This window comes from Histomonas meleagridis, assembly GCF_020186115.1.
Source record: "Histomonas meleagridis strain 2922-C6/04-10x chromosome Unknown contig_64, whole genome shotgun sequence".
NCBI classification, from domain to species: Eukaryota; Parabasalia; order Tritrichomonadida; family Dientamoebidae; genus Histomonas; species Histomonas meleagridis.
Genome location: NW_027150906.1, coordinates 170,480 through 185,395, shown reverse-complemented (window position 1 = coordinate 185,395; position 14,916 = coordinate 170,480). Strand labels below are relative to the sequence as shown.

Here is a 14,916-nt window from a genome sequence, read left to right as displayed (position 1 = left end):
CAGGAAAATTACAGCAAAAGTTCCTGCCCCGATGGAACCAACCATAGCGCACATGGCGGATTGTCTAACGTATTATAAAACCGTAAATCTTGAGCGACCGTTAATGGAATGAAGAAGGTTAATTCTACTTATTCAATTGAATTTGAAGTGTCACACCTGTGAGCAAAAAATAATATTCCGGTTTTTCAAAAATAGTCTTATGAATTCTACTAACTATTATTCATTTTTACTATTGCTTAATAAATGGCATTTGTTATACAGAAAGGATGGCTTTCCATGGAAAAAATAAGGTTTTTAATTTTTCTTCAATCATGCTGTTTGCAAAAATGTGTCCCCACAGCTGCTAGACGCAACAAAAACAAAACTTCAATCGATATCTATTGATTAAGATAAGTGTTTGAAACGACCGTTTATTTATCGAAGGTTTTCTTAGAAAATAACCCTCCCAAATATTTGGTGTAAAGTATGGAAATCAGTCCGACTTGCTTACAGTTAAAACTGTCAGATGTCAGTCGATCAAGTTCTGAATTTTCAGATGTGGTGAACAATAAATTTTTACATTCTTAAACTCCCTGGGAGATCATGTTTAAGACTTGGAGGCCTATCATACTTTATGTTCTTGTTATTTTTTCTGAATCTATAGTTTCATATGCTGATTTCAAAAAATATCAACAAATTACTGAAATTCGTAACATCAAAAAAATTTCATCATTAAGCAACAAGCTTTTGGTATATACTCAAACAACAAATTTCTCCACAGGAATCAAGCAACAAATTCAAAGAAAATTTATAAATCATTACGGGGAAGCCAATTTTTTTGATAACGAATTCAAAATTAATATTGTTGATATGGCACATGTCACACACCAAAAATTGAATGAACACACTATTTTTTGTTTTAATTTTGTATCCAAAAATCCCAATTTTTTTAAGTTTAGTTATAATTATTTATTAATACTAATGATTATTATTATCAAATTTCAAAAAATACATTTAAATTTAAAACAATTTATTAACAAATTACAAATTAAAAAGTATTATTTCATATATTTTATATTATTTTTTAGGAAATCACTTCAAGAATTTGATTCTAATACATCAACACTTACCATAACTAATAGTAATGAACTTACATCATATTATTGTGAATATTATAATCATTCATTGAGAATTATTATTGGTGATGAAATTGATTCAATTCCAGGTTATCTTTTTAATCGTTGGACATCACTTGTTTATTTATATCTTGGTAAATCTGTTACATCGATTCTTGAAGAAGCATTTTCAGGATGTTCATCATTAGAAATCATTAATTTTAATGAAAAATTAGAAACAATTTCTGGTTTTGCATTTCATTCATGTGGAATTCGAAATCTTACATTTCCAAAATCAGTCAAAAACAATTCAAAATTTAGCATTTGCAGAATGTTCTAAATTAATTACATTACATCTTGATGGAAACAATTTAAATATTGGGAATAATGTATTTGAAAGTTGTGAAGAACTTCGAAACATTACTATATCAGGAACAGTTTCAACGATTGATCCAACAGCGTTTCATTCATGTCCAAATATTCAAATTTATTATGTTATCGAAGATAATCCAAATTATTGTAATTATAATGATAACGAAGTTCTTTATAATAAAGATGTTAATACACTTATATTTTATCCAATTGGAATAATGAATGAAACATTTTATATTCCAACATCAGTTCAAACGATTGGCGAAAATTCATTTTGTGATAGTATCCATTTATCAAATATTTATATCAGTGAAAATGTTGAAAATATTAAAGGACGTGCATTCATTGGAAGTTCGGTTAAATGTATTTATTATTCAGGTCAAACAGAACCGAATATCAATTCCACAGCATTCACAGGTGTTACAGCTACGGTTATTGTATCAGAAGAATATCAAAATAATCATAATACATTTGGAGTATTATCTACAGCAATCACGAATGAAGAATGTGGTATACTTTCAACACATATATTTTCTCGATCAAATACATTTTTGCAAAGTGATACATATACTAAAACAAATACATTTTCGCAAAGTAATACATATAGTAAATCAAATACATTTTCTCAATCAAATACATTTTCTCAATCAAATACATTTTCACAAAGTGGTACATATACTAAATCAAATACATTTACTAAATCAAAAACATTTACTAAATCAAATACATTTTCTAGATCAAACACGTTTACAAATTCCAATACGTTTCTGCCTACAGATGCTTTTTATTCACATTCAGTTACATTGACATTTTCACTATTTATTTCGCATACAGTTTCATTGAATCGAGTCATATCGCACAAGACTACAAAAATTTCGAACACTATTGTCACCACAGCGTTCATAGCATACGATTACACAGTCATTGAGTACAGGTCATACCGCTCATACTACATCGACTTCTTCACACTGATCTTTCCAAGTGAAGCGGCTCCAGTCGGTAAAATGTCAACAGATTTATTGATTGGCATCATATGCGGCTCGATTGCACTTGTTCTTATTATAACAGGAGTTGTGTTTTGGCTCATCAAATATAAAAATAAGCAGACACAAAATAATTCTGAATCCGGATTTAAAGAAAATGCATCTTCAGATAAAGAGTTTCCGAATGAAGAAGTTAACTCAATTCTAACAGGAGATATTGGCGAAATGGTAAAGGATGAAGGTGACAATTGGATTTAAAAGCGGACTAAAATGATAAATATCTGTTAAAAATATTTTTGGTTAAACTCTTTCAACCGGGGGCAATTGTGCCATATTGCCATTTTCAAAATGCATGCCATATGGTAACAATCATTTTTCATATCACAATTCCTTCAGAAATACTTTTGAAGAATAAACCAAACAATTTTCAATATTTTAAGTTTGAAAATAATTTCAAAACCTATTCAAATATGGCAACAAACTTAGTCAAATATCGAATTACAAATTTTTAAAAATAGAAATAATATTTCTACTCATGTAGCCACCGGTGGCATTAAGGGCTTTCAGAAATCAAACGAAACACTAATTTTATTATGTTTTATGAGGAGAATGCAAAAAAGTCACGAAAACAACTTTTTGTGAGCACGATAATAACCGTTCCGATAGAGTTTTTTGTAGTCACTTTTCTAAAAAATGTGTTTCCATTTTTTGCATACATGCTTGTCATATATTTCAAATTAATTGATTTCGTAAAAAGACAATGAGATATAATTATTCGAATTTCTTGAAGTGAAAGTATTTTTTGAATGAATCTAACGAGATAGCCCAATAAGTTCTTGATCACTTAATTCCATTTCTAAAAATCATATGTCATCATTGGATGAATGTGCTTCCTTTAGTTTCTGAAGCATTCTGTGGATATAATAGGCTCTGGTAATTCTTGGAACCACTGTTTATACATAGAAGCAAGATCTACAACACTTTCATCATGCTGATTCATCTATCATACGCATTATTACTAGCCATACGGGAAGAACAATAAACATTTTCAATATGTTTTGAAAGAGCTTCAGTCAGTTTCCATGGAATAGCTTTTCAAAGGAAATTGCCAAATGAACATTTAACATTCTCTTTCCATTTGTTCTGCAAAAAATTTTGAATAAATAAACGGTTGTTTTGTGGGTTATTGACTTTTTGAGATCAAACTCCCCAACCAAAATCATTTCAAGATTCCCAACCAATTGGTTTGCCAGAATGAAAGTTGTGAAGCTAATTTTGTTTATTATTATTAGATGCAAAAACTATTTATTATCTCCCCAACCTTTGATAAATAATAAAACTGGCTTGCCTTTGGATCTTTTTTTCGACAATGATTCTTTCAAAAATAATGTTTTGTTTGTAAACCAACTTGAGCATATTACGTTCAATTACCCGAATTTACATTTTAATTATTCTTCATTGAAATATCTCATTCAACAAACAAACACACAAAAAATCTCAACACTTATAGCAAACAAAGGAATTAATGAATTTTTTATTTATTATTTTGATTTTATTAATAAAAATTTAAGTTTCATTGATATTATAAGATATTATTTTATGTTGATTTTTACAATATTTATTATCACCATTATATTTCAAAGAATACATTTAAATTTAAAACATTTTATTAACAAATTACAAATTAAAAAGTATTATTTCTTTTATTTTATATTATTTTTTAGGAAATCACTTCAAGAATTTGATTCTAATACATCAACACTTACCATAACTAATAGTAATGAACTTACATCATATTATTGTGAATATTATAATCATTCATTGAGAATTATTATTGGTGATGAAATTGATTCAATTCCAGGTTATCTTTTTAATCGTTGGACATCACTTGTTTATTTATATCTTGGTAAATCTGTTACATCGATTCTTGAAGAAGCATTTTCAGGATGTTCATCATTAGAAATCATTAATTTTAATGAAAAATTAGAAACAATTTCTGGTTTTGCATTTCATTCATGTGGAATTCGAAATCTTACATTTCCAAAATCAGTCAAAACAATTCAAAATTTAGCATTTGCAGAATGTTCTAAATTAATTACATTACATCTTGATGGAAACAATTTAAATATTGGGAATAATGTATTTGAAAGTTGTGAAGAACTTCGAAACATTACTATATCAGGAACAGTTTCAACGATTGATCCAACAGCGTTTCATTCATGTCCAAATATTCAAATTTATTATGTTATCGAAGATAATCCAAATTATTGTAATTATAATGATAACGAAGTTCTTTATAATAAAGATGTTAATACACTTATATTTTATCCAATTGGAATAATGAATGAAACATTTTATATTCCAACATCAGTTCAAACGATTGGCGAAAATTCATTTTGTGATAGTATCCATTTATCAAATATTTATATCAGTGAAAATGTTGAAAATATTAAAGGACGTGCATTCATTGGAAGTTCGGTTAAATGTATTTATTATTCAGGTCAAACAGAACCGAATATCAATTCCACAGCATTCACAGGTGTTACAGCTACGGTTATTGTATCAGAAGAATATCAAAATAATCATAATACATTTGGAGTATTATCTACAGCAATCACGAATGAAGAATGTGGTATACTTTCAACACATATATTTTCTCGATCAAATACATTTACTAGGTCAAATACATATACTAAATCAAATAAATTTTCTAGGTCAAATACATATACTAAATCAAATACATATAGTAAATCAAATACATTTACACGAAGTAATACATTTTCTAAATCAAATACATTTATACAAAGTAATACATTTGATTCAATTTCTGTTGATATAACTTTATCACATTCTTTTGTTTTAAAATTCTTATATTCAATTACAGAAACTTTAATAATTACGAATATATATTCAACGATTTCATTTACTATATCGAATATTCAATCAAGTGTTATATACATTTCAACGGAATATTATTATTACGAATATCTTATTATTCAATATTCTACATATTATCCATATTATTCTAATTTTTATATGATTTATTCAAATGAAGAAAAATCGAATAAAGTAAATGAAAATAATAATGTTATTATTATTGTTATAATAATATCAATTATTATTGTTATTATTTTTATTTCCATCATTATTATTATCATTCGATGGAAGAAAAATATCAACACAACTCACAGCGAAGACGAAGAAATTGATGAAGACAAAAAGTTTCAATTTGATGAAGAACATAATGAAAATAAGCAAATTTTTTTAACAGGAATTTCCATTCCACACATTGAAGAAGATCCATTTGCGAATGATTTTAAGGAAGACAACTTAATTAACCAAATATAAATAACGAATTAAAGATATGAATCTAAATTTAGATTTATCTAAGTTTATAATTGCTATATATTATAATATTATAATTTTAATGATCATTTGCTAGTTGTGCTATTATAAATATAAATATAACATTTGTAAAAGCGATTATTACGTCAAAAGTTTTTTTTTTTTCTCAACAATAACAGACAAGTAATAACTTTCTGTTTTCCAGTTATTAATTAAATATTGTATACAATACTTTCATTGGAATATGTAAAATAACCAGTTATGTAATCATGATTACGGAAAGGACAACAAACATTTTCAATATGTTTAGAAAGGAGAAAGTACTGGAGTACCTCAATTAAGACGTGCTCATTTCCATATAGCAAATTATTTAACGTGCAATTTTTAATTATTTTTGATTTTTTTTTTTAAAACAACAACAGAAAAGGCTTAAGCTTAATATTAATATGAAACTAATGGTTATTTATATTAGTTCTTCGAAATGGTAATAGTTTTGTTATTAAGTCATTATCATTATACGGAAGAAAAAAAAATAAGTATCACTCAATAAGAAGATGATAATATTAAATTACAAAATGACATGATGAAGAATACAATGAAAACAAACATACTTTTACGACATGAGTTTTACACAATGAATAAGATCCATTTTCTAATGACTTTAAGACAACTTAATCAATCAATTTAAATAGCAATACAAAATTATTATCGAAAACTTTAACAATATTCCAACACAATTTCATCTTCATTCAAATATTATACAATAAAAAACATAAAAAATTTTATCTTTATTAAATAACATCTGATTAAAAAATTTCAATTTGATATTTTCAATGAGTTATCCTTTTTAATAGTTTTCCTTTCTGCGCACACATAAATTGTGTCTTTTTCATTCGCAAATTCGAATGGTCGAATTCCTTTTCTGCATTGAACAAATTGTTCATTTTCTTCTTTCACCAAAATTTGGCTTTCATTTATAATATTTATTTCAATTGCTTTATATAAACGTTTAACAAAATCGCCAAAGTTTTCATTTTCACATAATTTAAACAAAAATGGCTGTGTATATATCGAATATGAAAATCCTTTTTTTTCACATAAATACATTTGTATTAATTTTCCATTTTCTAAATTTAATTGATCTTTTGGTATTTTTTCGAATCTAACAAAATCACAATTTATATCTATATAATCATTAATATTATAAATACCAAAAATTTTATTATTTTTAATTGTGGTGCACCTTATCGGCTCGTTCAAAAAGTCGAATTTTGTTTTTTCAAGATTCTGTTTAATTCGATCGTACATCTTATGAAAAGTTATATTTTTTGAAACAAAAGTTCTGAAACTTTCTGTAATTATATAACCGTCGTTTGAAAAGTAACACAAAATATGAATTAAATCCGTTAAATCCTTTTCAAAAGAATTTTTATAAACGGAAGTAATTAATTTTGGTAATTTATTTGGAGAATATTTTTGTAAGTATTGGAATAAAGCATCAACGTCATCAAAATTATCCAATTTCAAACATTTCTTTTTAAAAGGGGAAAAAATTAACATTCGATCATTATTTAGATCAAAATCAGTTTTAATAATTTTTGCGAGAAATAACTTTAATTCATTTATAGATATTAAAGAAGGACAATAAACAGTACAAATCACATTATTATTAATATTCCCTAATAAATTAAACATTGTTATTTTTGATATATAATTATTATATTCGACAAAAGAATTAAAAATTTTCGTTTTCATTTCGTTAATGAAATATCTTTTCTTTAAGTTATCGAAATCATTTAAAATTTTTTGTTTATATTTATATTTCAAATCGTTAAAACTTTGGGAAGTATTATCGAATTGAAATATAATTGTTTTAAGTTGTTCTCTTCCATAAACAGAACCAAAAGTTTTATTCATATCAATTTCATTAATTTTTTGTGAAATTTTTTGATATGCGATTAAATTAATTTTATTCAAAGAAAAACATTTAATCCGTTTTAATACTTTCGGAATTATCGAAGAGATTTTATCATTATAATTTATAGAAATCGAACATATAAAATTAAAAGGTTGGAAATCCTTAAAAAAATAAAAATATACAAAAACTAATGTTTGTTGTGTATTATTAACATTATTATCTTCGAATTCTATAGGCTCGAAATAAAATGTTTTATGATTAAATGATGAGATTAATGTTGGTCTTTTTTTATCTAAATAATTTGTTGGATTATTTCTAAAATCCATTAACCAAATTTTACAATTTTTTACGTGAAATAAATCACATAATAATTTATAAAAATCGGGAACTTTTATGTTATTATTAATCTCTTCATTTAACACGAAATTATTTTTAGTAAAACCAATTTCACCATTAAAAGCGTTAAGTTTTAATTGTTGATCATTATACACGACGATTTTAATTTTATTATTTGTATTTAAGTTATTAAATCTGAATGAAGGGTTTAATATAATTTTATATATATGTTTCGGTATATAATCATTATTAATATCGAAAAATATATTTTTTATTTCACTTTCTTTCACATATATTAACATATACGCGTTATAAGTTTTTTCATTTATAGTATGATTATTTAATAAATGACTAAATATCGAATAACTTTTAGTCGATTGACCACCAAAAGATTCATTAAATACAGTATCTTCACTAATAACATTTACATTACTATCATTAAATTTATACCATTTATTATTTAATCTTAAAAAAGCATAATAATGTCCAAATGATGGTCCGCCTTGATGAATTAATATCCCATATAATCGATAAGTTGTTGAACCTTTATGTCGATTATTATTCATTGATAAATACTTTTGGATATCTAAAACCTTTGGAAATGAGAAATAACTATTAATTTTATACATTTTGTTAGTGTTTAAGTTATATTCGAATCGACGTAAATGTAATTGTAATATCGGAGGGAATTTAATGAATTCGATGCCCATTATAGCTTCTTGTTGTCCATATTTCGTTGTTTCATACATGTTCGAACCGGTTAATAGCTCTGTCTCTAAATACTTCGAAAATGATTCTTCTAAATTATTACATCCTTTAACTAATAATGATAAATCATAAAAATCTTCTTCGCGATTACTTTGGAAATTAACTTTGGTACAGCGTAAATATGATAACGTTTTGCCTCGAAATAATTTGGAAATCGGATTTTTCTTTGTGCCTTTGATCTTATGCTCCAAATTATCAATTAATACTCGACTGAATTCTTGAACATCATGTTGAGTCATAATTTCATCTTCACTCCATCCAAATGATTTAGTCAAATTAATGGTTTCAACTGACTCTTTACTGGTTTGAAGTTGCGCAAATAATAATTGTAGTTGAAATGGAATTGACTTATCTGGTCGCGTAACTCCTTCAGTAGGAATCTCATATATTAACTTCCGGAAAATGGGTAAATGATATAAGGATTGTAAAAAACTGTTCATATAACATGTGGCGCCTTGATTCTTTAATCCAACATATCGATGAATTTCAGTATTGGATGATGTCGTTTCTTGCTTTGGGGGTGCTGGCGGTGGAGGAGGTATTGGGAGCTTTGGTTTTTCATTGGAAATTGTTGATTTGGGTTTAATAGGGGAATTAACTTTGGAATTTTGTGAAACTAATTGAAGAGATGGAATAGTTGACTTGGGTGATGGACTTGATTTTGGATGATATTTGACAAATTGGAATTTGAAAATTAAGATTAATTCTTTATTAAGTGATAAACAATTTTTTAGATGCGATTGAAGTCGATCAAATTTGACAAACGCGCGGTATTTGTGACTTGGGATGAATTCACAGTCATGAGTTTTCGTTATTTGTGCAAACTTAACAATACAATTAATTATACATTTTATTGGTTCTTTGGGACGAATAAGATTTATGTTAATTATGAGTGGCTTTTCATCTTTCCTTCGAATGGAAAATTTAAAAAATTTCCCGTTTTTAAATTGAAATTGAGTTTGTTTTTTCTCAATTTTTTTCCAATCAGGTATCACCCAAGTAAATTCGTCTGCTTGGGCAGCACTTGCTAAGCTTGCCCATTCATCATCCAGATCAAATTCATCACTGGGTGATTCCTTGAAAGCCATTGATTGGGGTGCCCCAGGAAAATTTTGATAAAAAAATTTCACTGTTATATTCCGAACCATAGACGGCAAATTTTAGGGTGCACCACTTTTCGTTCTTTTGTTACATCTATTTCGCTATTGTTATGTTGATTGCTGTAAAATATTTTAAGAATTAAACCAAAAATAATTACACGCAATATTAAATTTATATTGGGATATCGAAAGTTCGAATTACAAAAATTCAAAATAATTTCTATTGTATTTATATAAAAATCCGCGAAATGATACATCTATAAAAGCTTCTCTATTCTATTGAATTTTCTAAGCCTTTTTCGCTTTTTGTCTTTTTTCACATCAATCATACTGACCATTAGCCCAATAATCATGAACATATAACCCAACAACTGTACCCACGATGCATCTGTCCATTCTTCTCCTATTAAACTGAACCATAGCAATGTTTTACTCTTGGAGAACAATTGAAAGATCATTGACTCCAAAAACCAAATCAAAAACGTAATGAAAACTTCAACTTGTGTAACAATAAGCGCAGAAGTGTTTTCAGTAAGTTTTACGCAATTGGACTGAGATTTCCATTCCATGGCTATGCAAATAATTATTAATAATATAATTCTTGGCTCGTTTTTGATTTGAAGAATTGTGTCAACAAAATCTTCATGAAAACTTTCTGAAAAGTTCGTGAAATGAACTATGGGAAGTAAAACGCATGTACCAAATAAAAGAGAGCCAAAGCCATCAATCCCTGATATAAGATTTGATGATATTTTAAGATCTTGAACGCAATATTGATCAATCGAAAGTTTGATGGATGCAAGAATTTGGCTTAAAAACTTAAAGACAACAACAGTGATCGTTGTTTTCTTTGAAGCTTTAATGGTTATCGATTTCTCAGATGCAATGATACTTGATAAACCAATTAATATTAAAGACAAAATTATAATACAAATTCCAATCCATTTCCTTAATGAAAAAGTTTGCTTAAAGTAAAATCTTGAGATTAATGTAACACCAATTAATGATGCCATGTTCATCATATAATCAACTGAAACACTAACAAGTGAAGAGGTTACAGAGGACATTACTCCTTGAAATAAGTTGATTAAAGAAAGAGGGAAAAGAAACAAAATATGTTTGAAATTAATTTTCTTATTTGGCTTTTTTTTACAGGAGCGATACAAATAAACAAATAATGATAGTGACGTCCCGAAGAAAAATATATTTGATAAGAAAAAAGGTTTGTCGAATTTGTGAACTCCAAGTTCTGGCAATCCTTGAGATTCAATTGAAAAAATCATTTTTTCAAGAAGCGCAACTGCAACGCCAAGGGAAATGAACAAAAAAGAGGACCTAAGCGCCTCCTTCTTGAGGTGAATCTTTGAAGTCATTGGAAGAGGCCTTCTTTACCTTTCGCTTTTAAATGCTGTCACTTTTCCATTATAATTTTTTGACAGCTGAAAATAAGGAGTTTACATCAAGTCAGAAGAGAAAATTAAGAAGGCATAAAGTTTTACCATATTGAAATTCTCACCCCACTTCAATTCAATTTAGAACAGAAAGCGTTTTATAAAGTTTTCAATATTCAAAAAAACGATCATTTGTTTACAGCCTTATAAAATTAAATGTGGGAAAATAACAATTAAAACTCCAGGAAAAAGCATAACTTCTAACATACATATTTTGTCAATAATAGAAGTTGACTTGATTTGATTTTTTTGAAAAAAAAGATTTGCAATTAATTTTTTTTAAACCAAATCTTTATTTATAAAATTTTTTATTTACATTTCAAGTATTTCAATCCAATTTGCTGCTTGTTCCGCTACATCCTTTAAAGCCACTTCAGTCATATTGTCTATGTTTTCGAAATCGTTAAATTTCAGAAATTTTACAAACTCCCTCTCAAATTCTTTGCCCTCTGAATTTTTCAGAGGCGATTCCCTCAATTTCGTTTCGGTTTGATTGAATTCCGCGGTTCCAATTCCAACGATTACAACGCTTAACGGCTCATTCTGCGACCCGAACAACAAATCGATGAACTTGTCCAAATCCAAAGGGTCTCCATTAATCAAGATCAAGAAAACCATATATTTTGAAGGATCTTTTTGCCCCTTTATCAGTTCCAATGCTTCTAAAGTCGAAGGAGTAATTTCGCAAGTTTCATCGAATTGTATCTTTTCGAGAATTCTCCAATAAGCAGCTCCAAGTTCTTTAACTCTATTTAAGTCAGAGCTACCCGACTTATTAGTCAAAGGAATTGCATGATAAATTTGTTGGTTCATTTTGACACCAAATATCCAACAATGACAAACTTTAGTGTTCGAATATTGTTCAACGATTCCTCCGATTGCCTTAAATGAGGACTCATAATCATTATCTTTACCAAGAGTGGCATAATGTAATGATTTGGCATCAGAAGATGAGAAATCAATAGAACAACTAAAGTTAAAACGCAAATTTTTTCGAATGTTTCCATAAAATGTTAAACGCTCGACAAGAGTGGCCGCGCGGATGATGATAATACCGGCGCGCGCAAGGTTTTTATTGGATGGGATGAGGCCCAGTTGAAGATTAAGCGCATCTTTAAGAAGTTGGACTGGTACATCGCAATGACCAATCGAAAATATTTTTTTTCCTGGTTCATTGTTCTTAACTAAGAAACGAATGGACCTAGAATAATCGTTGGAACATAAGAGATGGCATGGAAGTGATATTGGTGACCATTGACCAGAATCTGATCTATTGATAACTTCACTATGATAGACTGGAACCCATCGGTTGTTGATTTTATCTTGCTTACAGATGAAAAGTTGTGGGTAGTTCTTGTTGAGCCAATGGTTTTTAGGCATTTGGGCAAATGCAACTACCATTGATAAAATTCCTCGACCATGAGCGTTTTGAGTTACTACAATTTTTAATTCCCCATGGCCATTAAGAAGTGCTACGGAAAGACTACCTCTAATCAAAATTTGACCTAATGGTATTTCAACATCACCAATATGTTGGTATTTATCAATGGACTGCATAACAGGTGTCATCTCTAAAAGAACAAATTTTAAAATTTGTCTTTTCGGAAACTTTGGGATAATTTGCATTTTGGTTTGGAATGTTGGAGTTTTCGTTCCCCAACATGATTCTGTTATAAAAACATCATCAGTTCCAACAGTGTAAATTGCGCAGGCACAACCAAAATTCTCCTTCCTGGAATAATAAAAATTAAACAAACATATTTTCGTTTTTACGCAGCTTGGCGCTAATAGAAAGTTCAACAGTTTCTGTAGATTCATCAAAACATTGTGATATTTCACTTATTTGTGGATTATCATTTTGTTTTGGTGATTGCATACTGAACTTGGGGCACTCCAAACGGCTATTTGTAAATTATTCAATTTTGCATCTAAAAATGGCTACAACTGCATCAACACAGCTGCTTGATCTTCTTGATCCAAAATTTCCTCTTATTTACAAAGGAATCCTTCCAAAGGATTCACACTTCCAAATGACTAAATCACGTCTTCATGCAGAATGTTGCATTTGCGAAAGGCCTTTTACTGTTTTTTCATGGCGTATTAATGGCGTCCCATACAAAACATACATATGCCAAATATGTGCCAAAATTGCAAATGTTTGTCAAGTTTCTTTATTAGATCTTGACATCGGAATTCCAGTTATAGTTCGAAATAAACTTCTTCACCAACAACAAAAAGATTATAAATCATCATCTGCACGATGGTATGATAATCGACTTTTAGACCGTAAAATTGAAAAAGGCGAAGAATGGCTAGATGATTCTCTTCGTAATCAAGTTCTCCATTTGGACCCTGCGATTGTGGCTCGTGTCCAACAACTTGTTGACGCAGACCCTTATCTTTCGTTTAAGAAAGCTCCAGTCTGTCGAAAATTTTTGGAAGATCAATGCATTTATGGTGAATCTTGTTACTTCTCACATGAACTACCAGCGCCAGGAGAATGTTCTCCTAACTGGGAGAAGTATGGGGTTCGAGGACGATATCTTGGAACATATGATCCAAATGGAACATTAATCATCGAAAAATTACTTTCGCTCGACCAAGGGTTCTTCCAGCACTACAACGAACCACAGCAAGAGGAAGAAGATAAAAATGATCAAATTCCACAAGATGCAAATCCCGAATTTCCACCAATGACACCGCCAAGCGTAAACAAGATTTTCGACTACGATAGGCCGGTGCCTTTCAAGGGAGTCGATATGAGCATGTTTGAAGGGAAACTGCCTAATTTTGTTGATGGAATGTTGGTTCCAACAATGTAAAAACTTTTTATTGTTCAATTCTGTATTTCAGTAAAAGATTTTAAGTTACTTCTCAAACTTTGGAGTGCTTCAATGTCGACTACAAATATTGGAACCATTTTGAATAATCAGAGTAGAGTGTAAGCCAAAAAACTCCGTAAATATAATTAACCATTATTAAAACAAACTATTTTTTTATATGTTTTATATGTGACATATATAAATAAAACTTATAAATACTTTGAGCTTCAATATCAATTCCTTTATGTTTAAGAAGTAATTTAACTATTTCAGTATTACCTTCCCAAGATGCCCAAATAAGTGCTGTATAAAATTCATTAAACAATTATTAAATATTGTTTTAATTTTCTAAATTATTAATCTAAATATTGAATAAACCAAATAAATATCTTTGGCATTAACATCAGTTCCTTCTTGTTTAAGGAGTATTTTAACTATTTCTGTTTGACCATTAGTAGATGCAATTATAAGAGGTGTCCAACATAATATAAATAAAATCCAAATATTATTATGACATTCCAAATTATAAAAATAAATACCAAGCAATACAAAACAATACCTTTAAAATTAATATCAATTGTGCAAGAAGTTGTTTTAATGTATTTATATCACCAAGCCTGGGCAGCTCTCATAAGGTTAAAATCAAATTATTTGGATAAATTTCAAATAATAAAAAAATTATTATTAAAATATTAAAATCAACTTCAAATAAGGTAACAAAATATTT

At 28.4% G+C, this 14,916-nt stretch overlaps 2 protein-coding genes across 2 annotated transcripts; one reads left to right on the top strand and one right to left on the bottom strand.

Annotated features, from left to right (window-relative positions):
• Positions 1 to 11,679: 11,679 nt before the first annotated feature.
• On the bottom strand, positions 11,680 to 12,936 carry GO595_008321 (Copine family protein; the record flags this gene model as incomplete). The annotated part of the gene is made up of 1 exon (XM_067921883.1): positions 11,680 to 12,936. One exon carries the CDS (start codon positions 12,934 to 12,936, stop codon positions 11,680 to 11,682), a length of 1,257 nt encoding a protein of 418 aa, XP_067771561.1.
• A 365-nt stretch (positions 12,937 to 13,301) lies between these two features.
• GO595_008320 (pre-mRNA-splicing factor RBM22) lies at positions 13,302 to 14,189 on the top strand (the record flags this gene model as incomplete). The annotated part of the gene is made up of 1 exon (XM_067921882.1): positions 13,302 to 14,189. The coding sequence occupies one exon, from the start codon at positions 13,302 to 13,304 to the stop codon at positions 14,187 to 14,189; it is 888 nt and encodes a 295-aa protein (XP_067771560.1).
• Positions 14,190 to 14,916: the final 727 nt, after the last annotated feature.